General features: G+C 33.5%; 1 protein-coding gene across 1 annotated transcript; it reads right to left on the bottom strand.

Moving 5' to 3' along the window:
- Positions 1–922: 922 nt before the first annotated feature.
- Positions 923–4531, bottom strand: LOC132645298 (auxin-responsive protein IAA16). The gene is made up of 5 exons (XM_060362208.1): positions 4122–4531; positions 2148–2371; positions 1420–1555; positions 1247–1308; positions 923–1113 (listed from the first exon to the last, which is right to left on the bottom strand). Exons 1-5 carry the CDS (start codon positions 4391–4393, stop codon positions 1076–1078), a joined length of 732 nt encoding a protein of 243 aa, XP_060218191.1. The 5' UTR covers positions 4394–4531; the 3' UTR covers positions 923–1075.
- Positions 4532–16542: the final 12011 nt, after the last annotated feature.

Here is a 16542-nt window from a genome sequence, read left to right on the forward strand (position 1 = left end):
CATTTTCAGTTCTGTGATTTGTTGGGCTGTCAATGTAGACTGACATCTCAAGTTTCCTTTTGCTTTATATGCTGTTTATCCATATAATCCATTTGCATCACGCCTTTACTCAATTGTCACTGCTCTCTTATTCACCTTAACTTCTCTTGTAGCCTGTAGGATCGCGGCGAAACTTTGTATTTTCACTAATAAGAATTAAAATATAAAAAAGTACATATACAAATAACTCCAGAAAATTCAAGAAGTTTATATGAATAATTTTTATACTTATATACGCAATGTAAAATTTTCAAATGAAAGGGTTTCAATTAACGCACATTGAAAAAAATGACTCATACAGTTAAAATGAATAAATTTCCCTGCAAAAATTTATAGACACAAGTGTTATCTCTGTCAAAAGTCGAGCCTAGTTTTCTTTTCAATTTCTACCATCTAATGTAACTGCAAATTACGCATATTTGAATGGATACATTGCATCTCAAAAGTCATCATCAAGTACGTACTATCATTCCTTCTCTCGAATATCATTAAGAACAAGAATTATTTTATGTGAAATGACTAATCCTCACATTTCCATCTCTATATAATTAAACATCCATCCAAACAACAGCAAATGACATACAGGATCTCAAAATGTAGCAAAATAATGGGGATGGCCACACACATATAAATAATTGATACCTCCACAACACTAGTGATTGAAATAATTGCAATCCCTATAAGTTTGTCCCCATTAGCAAAGCACATGGCCTTGCCTCCCAATAACTTTAATATGTCATGTTACTTGTCTTCATTTTATTAGATAACTTCAATTGTCACTTACACATAGGGCCACACATACAATAATATATAATGCAAGATTCCCAAAATTGGGCTCCAACCAATATGAGGCTGTCATACAGTTGACAACTATTCAGATCTCTTCTTCTCATAAATAACATTTTCATAATTTTTATATATATAAACCATCAAATTACAACAGATGTAGAAATTCCAAGGTCAATACATAATATGACCATGGAAACCCAAAAAGAAAAAAGAAAAAAACAATGAACAATTAAGTGGAACATCAAGTTCAGCTTCTGTTCTTGCATTTCTCCACTGCTCTTGGTGCTGCATAAAGTTTAAATATTTATGTTAGTGAAAGAATTTGGATAAGAAAATAAGGAAAACTACAATGGAAAGGGGAAAATAGTTTTAAGTTAATCACCGTAGATAATAAAATAAAAACACAAAGTATATTTACCTAGTCCAATGGCTTCTGATCCTTTCATTATCCTTAATCGTTTGCATGAATCAACAAACATCCTAGAATAAAAGTAAAGAGTAGTCAAGTTAATCACCAAATTTACATTACAAAATAAAAAGTGTATGATGGAAAATAAATAAAATATATTGGAGATGTAAGTAGAAACTTACTCCCAAGGTACATCACCAACAAGCATCCAGTCTCCATCCTTGTCTTCATAGGTAGGTACATAGTCTGAGCCATTTAAGAGGTCTATCAATTTGCTCTCATTCATGAAATCCTTAAATCCATGAGTCCCACAATTTCCTACACAAATTTCAAGACAAAATTATTATATCAGGACAAAATGAAGAAAAAATAATACTACTCGTTTCACTTCATGTTAATAGACAAAAAAATTTCACCAGAATGTGACGAGCTGAATGGGATTTTTTGATCTACTTTTAATTAGAGGTCTTATTTTTTAGCATTGGAAATGGAGAATCTTAATAGAAAATGTTTTCCCTTTTAACAGGCTCTACAGGACATGAATTAGTCGAATAATGGATGCATGCCGAATATTGAATCATTATATTAAAAAAAAAAAAAAAAGATAAAAGTTTCCCAAACTTATACCATCAATGTAATTTAACATATTAGAATATCATTTTTATAAGAACACTAAGTAAGTAATCTACGATATTTATTTTATTTATAAGTGATCTGATGTAAATATATTTTACATTATCTGTGCTTAGAAACTTAAAACTCTTTTATGCGTTTGTATTTTGTTCTAACAAAATGGAAACTGATCCGACATAATTAAATTCTCTATCTTTATAAATGACTAATTGAAGTGTGTAAATATAATAAATTGCAAAGAATTTAATTAAGAGAAAATAAATAAATAAATATTTACCAATGGTGAAAGAGCTGAACATTTTGCCAAGTGCATCAGAAAGTTGTTGGTAGCTTTTGTACATCTTTAAGTCCACTTTACGTAAGTATGGGGCACCATCAACACTAACTTTCACAAAGGCTGCGCCGGTGCCGGAGCTTTCGCCGGTGCCGGTGTTGTTCTTCTGGACAGTCAATACATTCTTCCTAAATGATCTCACTGGTGGCCAACCCACAACTTGTGCCCTAAGATATGGAATAATAAACACAATTTTCCATTAGTACCATGCACTTAATTATTTCCATCAATTTTAAAATTTATAATTTAAAAAAAAAGGATATTTTAAAAAATATACAACTTTTGAAAATATTTACGCCACGTAGCCCAATATACAACATTATACCGGAGAAAAGGCATTAAACATAATGTATCAATCTTGTATAAGGTGTATAATATTGTATAAAAAGTGAGATAAAGGCTAAATCGGGTGTTTATACACAAAATTTGGGCTACGTGGCGTAAATATTTTCAAAAATAAACATAGAGCATAATTTTCCCATCCCTAGTTTCATAAAAATGTTACTCCTATAATTCTTCAGTGCTAATTTATTTTTAAAGATATTGAATTGAGATGAATTTAAATGAAGCGATATGAATCGTGAGAATTCATATAACGAATCTTAATTTATTTGGATTGAAGCACAGTAACAATTATTGCTGTAAAATTGAATTCAGGAATAAGAGAATAATTATTACCAAAATACCCCACTTGAGATTTTTGGGGTATGAGAGATATATGTGGAACCTAATTAGGACTTATTTAATTTGTTGAAATGAAAAAGATAGCTACTTTATAATAAAGTGATTTAGCTAGATGTAAAGTACTTTTATATAGTATTACTAGTAGCATTAATGAAATTATTATCTTTCTAAGCACACACATGCCTTGTCTCACCAAGAGGTAACAAAGAAATGCTATGTAAAGTACCTCCAGATTTGTTTTCTAAAATAATTATTCACATTTCAAAAAAGGAAGAAAAGATAATAAATAAAAGGTCCATGTGTTTTCCACTAAAAATGTTGGGTCATGAAAGTAAAAGATTCCAAATGTTTTGTTCCTTTCCCCATCATCCAGACAAATCAAGAACCCACCACAGCCATATCCCTCAAGTCCAATTTTCTCAAAAAGATAGGTTGCAGTTCTGACACCTAACATTAGATTTTTCCCATTCGGGACAAATTTTAGAAAAACGAATTATAGTAATCCTAATCTTATACGAAACAGTGTTATTTCCTTGCTATTCAATAAAATTTCTAATAATTCGAGGAATTAGGATTTTGGATATAAATTCTAAATTTAAGAATGACTCTTGCAGTTTTGAATAAATTAGCTGTGCATAATAAATAAATTTTTTGATACAAATATAAGATCTAGACAAAGCTATTGAATTTTATCAAACTAGATCGATGCCTGCCAATAATAATAATAAGTTTTGTTTTGACATACCCAAAGTTCTTTCTTAGTTCCAATGTTTGATCCCTAACATAGATTAGTTAGGCATATATTCAATTAGCATGATCTACAATAAAAATCCAGTAGTACCTTATAACACAAGAAACGAAGTAATTACAATTTGCATGAGAAAGAGGTTTACAAAAGAGATAATTCAACTACAAAAACCAGAAAAGAAACTTTCTCTGTCCCTATTTTTGTTATACAATACTCCTAAACATAAAACACACAGTAAATATTTACGAACTTGTCAAGAATTCGGAGACTACTAGCTATAAGCATACTCTAAACATAAAACACAGAGTAAATATTTAAGAACTTGTCAACAATTCCAAGACTACTAGCTATAAGCATACTCTAAACATAAAACTTAAAAAAATGCATCACCTTTCTAATTATCTAAAAAGACTACTCCTACAAGGCTACAAAATATTATCTGCAAAGCAATTAATATAAAGAGAAATGCAAATTAATTAACTTACTTGGCTGGTGGCTTAGAAGAATCATTAGAGCTTGGCACATTAATATTGTTATTCTTCTCCTTCATGTTGTCAACTTGATTATCCATTGTAGAATCCTTTGACGAAAGGTTTAATTTCAAATCAACAGTTTCTGAAAAAACTCTCTTTCCATTGTTCTTATTAGTCGATTCGACATCATTTCCATTGCCTCCTGGCAACCCTAGCCTCAGCTCCGTCTCCGCTTCATAATCCAATCGAATTTTGTCACACTCTACTCCCAGTACGCTCGTCATATTTCTATCAAGATTTTAACGTGGAAAATCCTTCAGAATATAATAAAAATAATTTACTTTTTTTTTTTTGTCTTCTCTCTTTTCTTTGGTGTTTTTGAAGAATTTAAGGTGAGAATGAAAGTGTAAGAAGGGTATAATGAGCATGAGAAAGCATGCTATATATGAAATAATAATATGTGAAGAGTGTGTTGGGCAATTGAGGTTTTTTTTTAGACGGCAAGGATTTTGCCACGTGGAAGTGAATGATTAAACGGGTTGGGCTCGGGTTGTCGGATAGTTTATGTCACCAATGACGTGTTGTGGTTTTTTGATTGGGTTTTATAGCTTTTATTTTTATTTTAAAATTTTTGTTTTCTTGTTTGGAATAATGGATTAAGCAAGTTGGCAACTGTTTTTGCGTTTGCTTTTTGTTTGCTAGGCTCCACTTATTGTTGTTCTTTTTTCCTTTTTTCCGGTAATAATCAATTAAAAATCATGAGATAAATAGTGTGATGAGACATTAAAGGGGACAACAATGACAACTTTTTTCTCAGCAAACAAAAAGTAATAGGTAATTAATTAAAGGGTAAAATAATTAAAAAGAAGAAAGGCAAAAAGTAAACAAGAGACGAGGAAAGAGCCAAAAGGCTTTTTTTCTTTTATTAGCTAGATGTCCCCTAAATTGTCTGCCTTAATTCTTGTGTTCAAATAACTTATACTACTACGCAACATATTTCAAGGTGTTCGTACTCTGTTTATTCTCATGCATTTGTCAATACTTTATAAATGAAAAAGATTTAAATTGTTACTCAATCTTCACGAAAACCATTGATATTATCATTTTTTTTAGAAAGTAGTTGTGACAACACAAAATGAAGCGCTCATGACAACCTTGTTGGTTCACTCTCCCTGTTAAAGGTTGTGTTGAGGTGATAAGTATTCATTCATTCGATTCTTAATTAAAGATATCGGATCTGAAGAAATCGCCTTTGATAGGGCGTGCTTTGTTCTCAAAGCGAAATTTTCCGATATGAAATCAAATTACTCGAGATCCAAAGCAAATACTGTACACCGAGTGTAAAAAAAAAATACTCAATTTAACCACACACAAAAATACCTACTCAAATATGTCTAACTTATATACTGATATCAAAATATTCTTAACTCAAGTCGATGGAAACTAGACTAATTATTAGAATCAATTATCATAGCACTCACGGGAAGCTAGATCATCGTATGGAGCAGTGTATCTGTAATGCATGAAACGAGTCATGTTAAGTCCACTGATTTAATGAATGATATAAACACAATTCGTAATTTGAATGGACAAACATTCAAAAATATACTATGTATACTGTTACTATGATGGTGTTATATAATTGTTATACAATCAGTGCTATCATTTAATCTGTTGCTACCATTTCATCTAAATTACCGATCAATGCTATGTGTAATAATCTTTTAAGAATCTGATTGTGTGAATCATTTTTACACCATCAATACATAAAAACTTAATTTCTAATTTCAAACATATTGGTTTATAGCTTTACTGAATATTCAATACAGAAGCCCTTTGGTTTTGAAAAATGTCAGAATTGATAACCAAGTTATATATGTATCTCATACACAATATATGTTAATGTATCATATTTATTACTTGATACTGAATCAAAGCTAGCTAATACTTATACTGTCCGAAGCTACCATTACCAGAATACTAGAATATCTGATACCTTACTCTCGTAATGTCAAATGAACGGGTTGAGCTGAATTTGGACAGATTAAAACGGAATGACTTAATAAATGAGGTAGGCTAAATTGGGCTAAAAAATGAGTCATAGCCCAACTCGCTCAATTCTTACGAAGTTTTATTTTTTTTGTTTGTTCCTTATATTTTTTATACCTAAAAAAACTACTTCTTTTCTTTTTATGGCTATATATAACATATTAAATTTAAAAAAATGAGTTTTTGAAAATATTTTGACAAGATTTCTCATAGATTAATTTGGGCAACATATCCACCCAATTTTTCGTGAGCCGAAATGGAATGGATTGAAATGAATTTAGCTAATAAACGGACAGATATCAGTTCAAACTTGAGCGGATTGAACAGATCATATTTTCATGGGCTACTTTTACCACCTCGATTTTGCGCAGTGTGCAATATCTATGTCATAGCGGTTTAGTGGGGCTGCAGCACTTGACAAATCATATGAGTATCTTAATTTTGTTGAGACAACTAAAGCATTCATAAAATTGAACAAGACAATTTCACAGAGAAGCAAGATAAACTGCTGAGATATATATAATTAAGTTTAATGCAAATGACTCAAGTATATTGTGGATAAAGTCATGATATAATCTCAGATCTCAAAATAAAATTATGTAATAATTAATATGGAGTATATATGTTGAACATTACTCTTGAATACCTGAACATGTGGATTTAATTAGTATTATACACCACTATACGGTACTTAATATGAAGACCTATGCTTGTGAGGCACAAACTGCATTTTCTTATGCTTAAGCATTACTTAATAGTCTACCTTTTGAAGGACTTTAATCTGCATCTCTTTTTATCCTATTATATATTGTGTTAAAAAGGGAATTTTTTTCTCCTACTTCCCATGATAAAAGTGGTTTCTTTTATAAACCTTACACCCAGGTAATTCGCCAGGTGAACCCCAATGTAATCAATTATCGACAAGAGCATGAAATTATTAGTGATGGGATAATTACAGCTAAATATCTTCGGGTGATCTAATTTACAATATAGCCCGTAAGTGCATAAATTTTGTATATTTATACTTAAATGCATATATGATATACATATACTATACTATCACTATATTAGTGTGAATTTTGTTTATTTGAACTACTTATAGTACTTAAGTTTGGCTGAGGGAAGATAAACGAAAGAATCCAATTATTTCAAAGAGTAGACGAGATTAGCGAGAAACATATTTAGTAATCTCTTCCAGAATTTTAACCACTATTCCAAAGTCAATGGAAATCTTCACAAATTGATAGATTAATATTCATAAATTACTGTTTTCTTTCAATTTTCTTTTTATATATCTTCACACCCACCACCCCTTTTGGCCATAAACAAACATATCTGGCAACCCAAGCTTTTCAAAAATTATTTTTTCTTGAAAAAAAAAAAAAGGTCAAGACAAGGGAGAAAGCATGTGCTAAGCTTTATTGAAGCAGAGAGAATAATAAGAGGGGCCAAACAACAACCAAAAAAAAGGCATATGGGAATGGGGACAGTGGATAACCGGTAATGTAACCTCCAAACCTCAAACCATGTGCGCCAGCCTCACCTTTACCCAACTCTCTTATGCCATCTTTGGTTCAAACAACCTAGCTTGCTAGTGCTCCTACAACTATTTAATTTAATTGTTCTCAAGAAATTCCCTTCTACTTTCCTCTCCCAATACATATTTCATTTCTTTGGTCTACCCTATTTTAATAATTTTTAGTATAATTATAGTAAACTAATTTATATTCGTACGACATAGGGTTCACTGAAAGAGGAACCACTACTTACCAGAGGTTTCTCTGTTACAGGGCTAAAACGCGAGCCTTCTAATTAAGGATAGATGCAGCTAATTCATCCTCTATACCACATCCCTGATTGGTCTTTCTTCTCTTCTTTCATCTTGAAAAAAAAAAGAAATCTGATTTTTTGATATGTTCTTTTTAAATATTTTTTTGGTATAAATGAATTCAGAAATCATTGGGCGGACTAATTTAGATTCGCACAACATAGAATTCATTGAAAGATGAAGCATGCCCTACCGGATAGAGACAAATTATAATTTTAAATTTATGGATTCTGAACTCTTAACCCTTTTGCTGACTGGGCCAGGATGGATTATTTATACATATTAAGTGGATTCCTTAATATAAAACAAGGTCTAGATTAGAGATAATTGGTTCTACAGAACCCGTATCATGTATTGTAGATCTGCCCCTTGCTACCATTGGCTTCTCCATTCTAGAGCTCAAACCCGAGATCTCTATTTAAGAACGGAGAAGTCTTTTATTCATACCGCCACATCCCTACATGAATTCATTTTTTAATATCATTATACATTAGAAATGGAGGTTCCTCTTCTTCTTCTTCTTTTTTTCTTTATTTTTCTTTTTATCCTAAGATGAAGAATCTTTTTATTTTTAAGAAAAGAAAGTTATTTTGATTTCTTCAATCTCTCCCTATATGCGCAACAAAATTATGATTTCCAATTATGAGTAATAGTATTCTTTCAATTAAAATTCATTTGTTTTTGTGGGTAGGCTTGCTCAGAATGTGTCTTGAGATTATATTTTGATCAGAGTAGAGTAAACTAATGGTCACAGGCGAATCTAATAGTCATTGACAATTTGCTATTAAAAACAATTGTGCTTCTGGAACTTTTGCTAATATATGATAGATCTAGGCTGATTTAATTTCAAAATATATGATAGTCATCAACAAGTTTCTAATATCTGAGAATTTCATGAGTTGAAAATGTATTGCACAAGAATCTCTTCATGTGAACCATTATTCTAAAATTATGAATCTATTTATATTAATTTTATTCATGATATTAGACTAGTATTGATAAATCCTGGCAAATTTAAAAAGATGTTCTAACTTTGAAAGTTAGTTGCATACTGGAAACTAAAAAGTTAATGGAAATGATAGTGATACTATATATTTAGCAGATCTTTGATATTTTGATAAAAGGATGAAGTACTCCATTAAAAGGAAACAAATGATTGCAAAAAATTAAATATTGCTCCTCAAAGGATATCAACTGCCAGTCAAAAGTAAAATTCACTACAGGGTAACAGTGGAAAAACTTGGACAATAGGCAAAAGCCCAGTTCCATGATATCACCATAGTAAAAAAGGACAATGCCGCTTGTAAAACTTCTAATTTTGTGAGTACGCGATATTGATAGGGCTCGAAGAAGAAAGTCAGGTATGATGAGATCCTATTTTCGAATATGAATTAATTCGATGTTATTATTAATTAGAATATAACTTACCATTCAATCGAATATACTATTTTTCAAGAGGGAAGAGCCATCACTGGGGTTGAAAGTTGAACTAGGCCATCTCTTTCTCCTCAAGTATACATATCATTGTGCTGCAAATTAAGCCAGACTTGAAGGACTGTTCAATTTCCGTTGGATTTTACCCAAATTTATCTCCTTATGTTTCAGATATAGTTATCCCCTACTATAAAAAGGATGACCACCCAATCCCCCATCCAAGGCACAAAGCTTACAAATGGTTTTTGTTTACCATCGCAATATATACAAGCATAAAAAGCTTTTGCTACATGATATAAAGACAGAAAAAATTAACTTCATATTTTTTTTAATCATATTAACACGTTATTACTCGTCCAAACTAGTCTTTAATTTGATGTCCACTAGTACATATGTTATACTCCATCAAGTCAATATTATTTGTCTTTTAAGGTTTTTACACATCTCTTAGAAAAGAGGCCTTAATCAAAAGAATACTTGTATAAACTATCATGTCTCTCGTTAAGTATCTTAACTAATGAACACTCCACTAATTGAAACAACACGGATATATTTGAATTAAAGAACTAATAATGACTTTTAAACAATTTAGTTTTGTCGAAGAAAACATAGCTGGTAAAAAGAGAGTAGGCAAATTTAATACTTCTATTTTCCTTACCAGGGTAAGAAAAATGAGACCCTTTCCAATGTCTGAAAATTTGTCTAATTTAATGCTTGAAAGCAAAACAAAAGCAATGAATGGGACAATGACTGATGTTTGCACAGTATTTGACGAGGACGCCAATGAATTCACTGACTAGCTTAAACTTTTGATTTCTTCTGAAGGTACAAAAACTAGAATTTCACAGCTTTTCCTAAACAGCTATAAATGTGTGACATTCTTTTTTAAGTTAAAGAGGTTCGAATGTTAAGAAATTTTCGTTTGAGGGATTCAGAATGATAAAAAGCTACAATGCGACAAATTGATTTTGGTTTAATTTTCCCCCCTTAAATCGTCGATGCTTAAAAGACTTATAGAAAACCGATAAGTTGCATACTAAAATCAACAAGTACGATGGATTTTTTTCAGTGGTCCACTATTGGAAGCACACTAGCTTGATTAATTCCAATTCATTTCGAATTGATTCACCATAGAGAATAAAAAACTTCCTAACAATAAGTTATTTCATTATATTCACAAATTTACAAGGTTCGAATCCGAGACATCTAATTAAATGCGAAAGGAGTCCTATCATTCCACAACATCCCTTGCTTGTTGTATGATTGAGTCACCGTTAGAGTCTACATAATTTTGAATAACTAAAATTGTGGCCGGAGAGGTAGACAAAAGTCGCGGCTATTTTAAGATGTCGTTATTAAAATAACTCACAAGCATTTCAACCTCAAACTATACCCCAATTTTCCATTTTGGTACATAACTTTATAGACTTAACTTGTTTCTGTATACTCTTTTTTCCCTCCTAATTGAGGTTTCCAATGTTAATTCTTTGCTGTAAAATGATGTGTGCATGCCTCTCATATAGCACGATTTTACGAGAAATAGTCATTTTGTACCAGGGAAGGGCATAAGATTTTCTAATTCTATTTCCACTATTAGTATTTTTAACTGCGCGTGTGATGAAATAACTTGTAGTCTTGTAGACCTTTAGCAATATGCCGTTTTGATTTGTACATACAAAAATTTGAAAGAAATTTTAAACGATAATTCAAATATTGTCGTTATCACTAGACTTCCTTCTTCATTTACTATATTTCAATCATATGGACAATTTTCTGTCCATCATCTCCCACATTTCCGTACTCAAAAGGGTTGTCACACATGTTTTTTATGGTTTAAACTAGTGTCGGAGCTATAAGGTCTGAGGGAATGCCATTGGCTATAATGTGTAGGTATGTTAAAACTTTATTTTATGTGTGTGTCTCTCTATGTATAAATTTTTAAGTGTGTGTGCGCGTTTATATATATATATATATATATATATATATTTTATTTATTTTTTCATATTTTGATTTTCTTAATTATATTCTTGGCCTTGCTACAGAAAAATTAGGAGTGACAAATGATCGAATTAAAACGAATTGAATCACTAAATGGATCATTGCCTAACTCTAGTAAAAAATTACATGGGCAAAAATGAGTTGAGTCAAGATAGACTAATAGTCTGTTTAGCCAAGCTTATTTTTCCCCCAAAAGTACTCATTTTTTCAATAAGTGCTTATTTAAAAAAAGGTGAGGTGTTTGGCCAAGTTTTGGGAGAAAATAAGTATTTTTGGGGAGTAGCAGAAGCAGTTTTTCAGAAGCTAAAAAAAATAGCTTTTGCCCAAAAAGACTTTTTTGAAAAGTACTTTTGAGAAAAATACACATAGAAACACTTTTTAAAAACTTGGTCAAACACTAATTGTTGCTTAAAATACTTTCTAAATTAATTGGCCAACCACAAACTGCTTTTAGCCAAAAGTACTTTTGAAAAAAGTACTTTTTAAAATAAATTGTTTTTAGAAGCTTGGTCAAACAGGCTATAAAACTGATTGGAAAAAGAAAAACAAAGATAGACTAAAACTAAATAATGAGTCTAGTCCAACCCGCTCAACCAGACTCATTATTTTTAGGAAAATTTACCTGCCATAGCTACCTCTAAGACAAGTGTTTTAATTGTGGAAAAAGAGGAAGCAGTGGGTTTCACCGGAGCCGCCACCACCACCATCACTATTACTACCATCTCCATCTCCAAACTCGAAAAAAACCTTAAGGTTCTAGCTCTTCAGATCTGAATTCCATATGCTTCATGTATTAATGGTTTTTTGTGGAGGTTCGGTATTGTTTTTGGAGTGGAGGAGGACAGTGGTGGATCGAAGAACGGCGGCGGAGGAAGGAGGAGGTTTTTTCCAGTTTGTTGTGATGGTTCGGTAGGGATTTTGGAGTGAAGCAAGATGGTGGATCGGAAGAAAGGCGGTGGAGGAAGGAGAAGGGTTTTTCAGTTGTTGTGGTGGTTCGGTAGAGTTTGTGGTTGTGGTGTTTCAGTATATTTTGCTATATTTCAATATACTGTTTCAGTATATTTCAGTGTACTGTTTTAGTATATTTCGCTATATTTCAATAGACTGTTTCAGTATATTTCAGTGTACTGTTTCAGTATATTTCGCTATATTTCAATGTATTTCTAATTTATGACACAGTTTCTGATACATTTCATTGTATTCGAGTGTATATTTTTCTGTATTTGAAAGTATTTCTAAAAGTTTGGAATGGAGCAATTTGGAGAGAGAGAAACGTGGGTTGTTATGGAACTTCAGCCGTTGCGTGATTCATGATTGATTTAATTTGACTTACCATTTTAAAATGAAAGAAGAGAATATGTTCCATAAATACAACCTATTTTTACTCTGTCAAATTTTGTATTTTCGTGTATTTCAAAAACACGAAATACAATCGTCAACCTACAAAACAGGTGTATAAAGTTATAAAATTATTTTGATAAAAATAAATTAAAAGATAAGGTTGGAAGTAAATCCGGATGGCTCTTGAGGTGAGGCACAATGGCCCTGATTGATAGACTTGACTGTTGATCTTGTGATTTTAAGTTCCCGCACTCAAAGAAAAATTCTTAGTTTGGGAGGGGGAAGTTGATTCGTGTTGACTCGAAGCTTGACTTTGTTGGCGCTCCATTCATCCTGTTTGTTTGGATCTTGTGGCCTCTGTTTAAGCCTCGGTAGATGAACAGTAGTGAAAATGATTGAAAGAAAGTATTTCATTTGAAAGGTAGGTATATAAGAATATGTATAAGGAAATGTAACTATATGTAGATAAGTTGTGAAATATGTATATGTAAATGTATGTACGTAAGGAAAGATATATATGTAAATTTATGTATGTAAGTTGTAAAATATTCTGCCAACTTCGGATTGTGACACTTCTAAAGTAATTGGTTCATAATACTTCCTGTCTGGTAGCCTTAATCTTGTCGATGCACAATTGTTCTTTTGTCTATATCTTTTCAAAACATGCCCCAGTTTTGATTCAGAAGGGTATACTAAACCTATGCTATGTCGTGACCGAACCTTGTATAGGTTGCCTACGTATCCACCAAGGAATCAGGTCAGAACGTAGTTCGTGAGTTCATAACAAAAAATGGTCTGAAGTTTTCTAATAAAGGGACCGAACCCGATGTGGATTGCCTACGTATCCCGCCAAGGGAATCAGGTCGGCGTAGTTCTGCTATGCAAATGGCTAAAAGGTTTGTAGGATTTCTATCTAAATATGATTGACCTGTAAGTTGATAGTCTACGAATCCCGCCGAGGGAATAAGACCTTGTGTGGTTTTCTTTATGTAAGGATTTTTGGATTGTCTGTTATAGCGCAACCGAACCCTATGTGGGCTGCCTACGTATCCCACCGCGGGAATCAGTTCAGCGTAGTTCGTACGCACGCAAATGGGAAAAATCCTAACCTAGTATGACCGAGTCCCTGTGTGGGCTGCCTACGTATCCACCGAGGAATCAGGTCAAGCGTAGTTCGCAGCATAAGATATTTTCGGATTTTTGTTATAAGGCAACCGAACCCTACGTGGGCTGCCTACGTATCCCCCATGGGAATCAGGTCAGCGTAGTTCGTACTGCATAAGATATTTTTTGGATTTTTGTTGTAAAGCAACCGAACCCTATGTGGGCTGCCTACGTACCCCCCATGGGAATCAGGTCAAGCGTAGTTCGTACCGGTTGTTAAAGGAAAGGTTGCAAACTAGGTTGTCTTTCCTAATGTCTTTGTTTGATCTCTTCTTAGATTGCTAGCTTTCAGGCTTATGTTATCACCTATTGGCTATTTCAATTCTTTTGAGCGGAATCTCGTCTTGTCCCTAGTTTCGGGATGTATGTTGTTTATTTGTTCATGTCACAATCGTAGAGTTGGCAGATTTGATAATTATAGTAGAAAATAACAATAATAGATGATTAAGGAAAATTAGAAATGCATTCATAGTTTTCGCGATTAAGCTTCCGAAAGATGAAGCAAAGCAAACAAAAGTTTTGAGCATGATTCAAGCTTTTAAAAATAAAAGTTCACTACATGTTCAGTCCACCAAGACTCCTGGCGAATCAGGGACGGAGTACAAGTCTAGTTCTTCAGAGTCTCTCCTGGTTCTGCACCCTGGATGGTTGGTGTCTCAATAGTTGTTGCAGCAATCTTCACTGGCACTTGTTTTCGGATCATCCCCACAGGCGCAACGAACGTTGATGACATGCCTCTCTCCATCTTTCCCAATTGGCGCAACGGCCTCCTTCCGATTCTTAACCTTTCGATAATCATCATGTTCACGTTGGCGTTTTCGTGAGTAGGAAAAGGGATGGTGATCCATATCGGGTCGAGCTCCAGTAAGCTGGATGGCTCCTTCCTTAATCAAGGTTTTGATTTTGTTTTTGAGGCCATAGCAATCCTCAGTGGCATGCCCAGGAACTCCAGAATGATATGCACAATGCTTGGAACTGTCAAACCATTTTGGAATAGGATTGAGAATTTTCCCTTCAATAGGTTGTACCACGCCTGCTGCTTTCAGTCTTTCAAAAAGTTGAGCCAAAGGTTCAGCGAACCGAGTGTAACTACGGGTGTTTTTTATGACAGGGTTTGGACGGGCTTTATACGTGGTATGTGGTCGATTTTGGTAAGTGGAAACTTGGACAGGTGGGTTTTGATAGTGAGGTGCTCGAGGTTGGTAGTAATTTGCTTGGGTGTTGTAGACGGGGTAAGGGAATAGTGGAATCTGGTAGGGTTCAACGTAATGGTAAGGGTAGAAAGGTTGTTGTGGATGGTCAAGGTATGTAATGGCTTGGTTTAGAGGAGTAATTGTAGGTGGTGGGTTAGTGTTGATGGGTTAAGGAATGTAAGGAGTATGACCTAGTGATTGATTTGGTGGGTTGACGGGTGGTGGATCAGGAGTAGCATAGGTAGTGTAGGTGGGTGGTTGATTTTGTGGAGGAGTATAGCTAGTGTAAGTAGGTGGTTGACTTTGTGGAAGAGTATAGTTAGTGTAAGTGGGCAGTTGACTTTGTGGGGGAGTATAGGCGGATGATGGATTTGCAGGGGTGATCGGAGGTAAGTTGTTGTTGGTAGGTGCATTGTTTTGGGGAGGAAAATGCTAAGGAACTGGGGATTCGAGTGATGGGAAACGAGGTGGTTCTGGTGCAGTATTGCTAGGATCAGAAGGTGAATTTTGGAGTGTGATGGATAAATTGGTCAAGTCCCTAACCCGATTTAGTTATCCACGTAGATTCTTAATTTCTTGAGTCAGGCGGGCGATATGTTCATCCCGTTGAATAGTAGTTCCGTGTTCGGAAGTCTCGAGCGGATCGCTAGAGGTCACGATGTTTTCTACACCAGTTGGAATAGATGCGGCCGGATCAGACATAGTAATTTCATTTCCTTGGACAACCCAACTACGTTCAGGTAACGATGACGTCTTTGACCTCGTGATGTAAGGATGGTCGGCCATTGAGTGTCAACACGAATCAACTCTCTATTTGGGAATAAGATAAAATAGACATACAGTATAAACGATGTTAATTTCATAAACATATCTAGGTAAAGTCATGGTCACGTAAAGTCGAGTAAGGCATGTAGCAAATAATTCATCAAATAGAGTTAAACAAATTGTCAAACAGATGTAAACGATCATATTAAAAAATAATAATGCGTCCTAATATGCATTTGACCTCTTTGTGCCAGGAGTGGGCCTAACGTTGTTTGAAGGGTAAAGTGTGCCATAATATGTCATCCTGTTGCTTTGATTAATTAAACAGATTCTATTTCCCCAAAATAAAGTACAAAAAATTGTGTAACCTTTATTACATATCAAATGAATACAACATGAAGTGTTTCCTAATCTAAGTAAAGTAAATACAATTTCCTATGTCTAACTTCTAGCTCCGTTTTTTTATGCCCTTGATCTTCGTCATTTGTTGTACTCCAATGCAAATCCATACCTGTCATAGAAATGTTAGTCATCCCCTCCCTCCTAAAGTTTAATTAATTAGAGCAAATAGTCAATATTTAGGCACGGTTATCTACAAAAAGCATTGCCTTGGGCATGCAACCCAAAAAGATAGAAAGACCGCTCGCTCGAAGAAAACTCT

This window comes from Lycium barbarum, chromosome 6, assembly GCF_019175385.1.
Source record: "Lycium barbarum isolate Lr01 chromosome 6, ASM1917538v2, whole genome shotgun sequence".
NCBI classification, from domain to species: Eukaryota; Viridiplantae; Streptophyta; class Magnoliopsida; order Solanales; family Solanaceae; genus Lycium; species Lycium barbarum.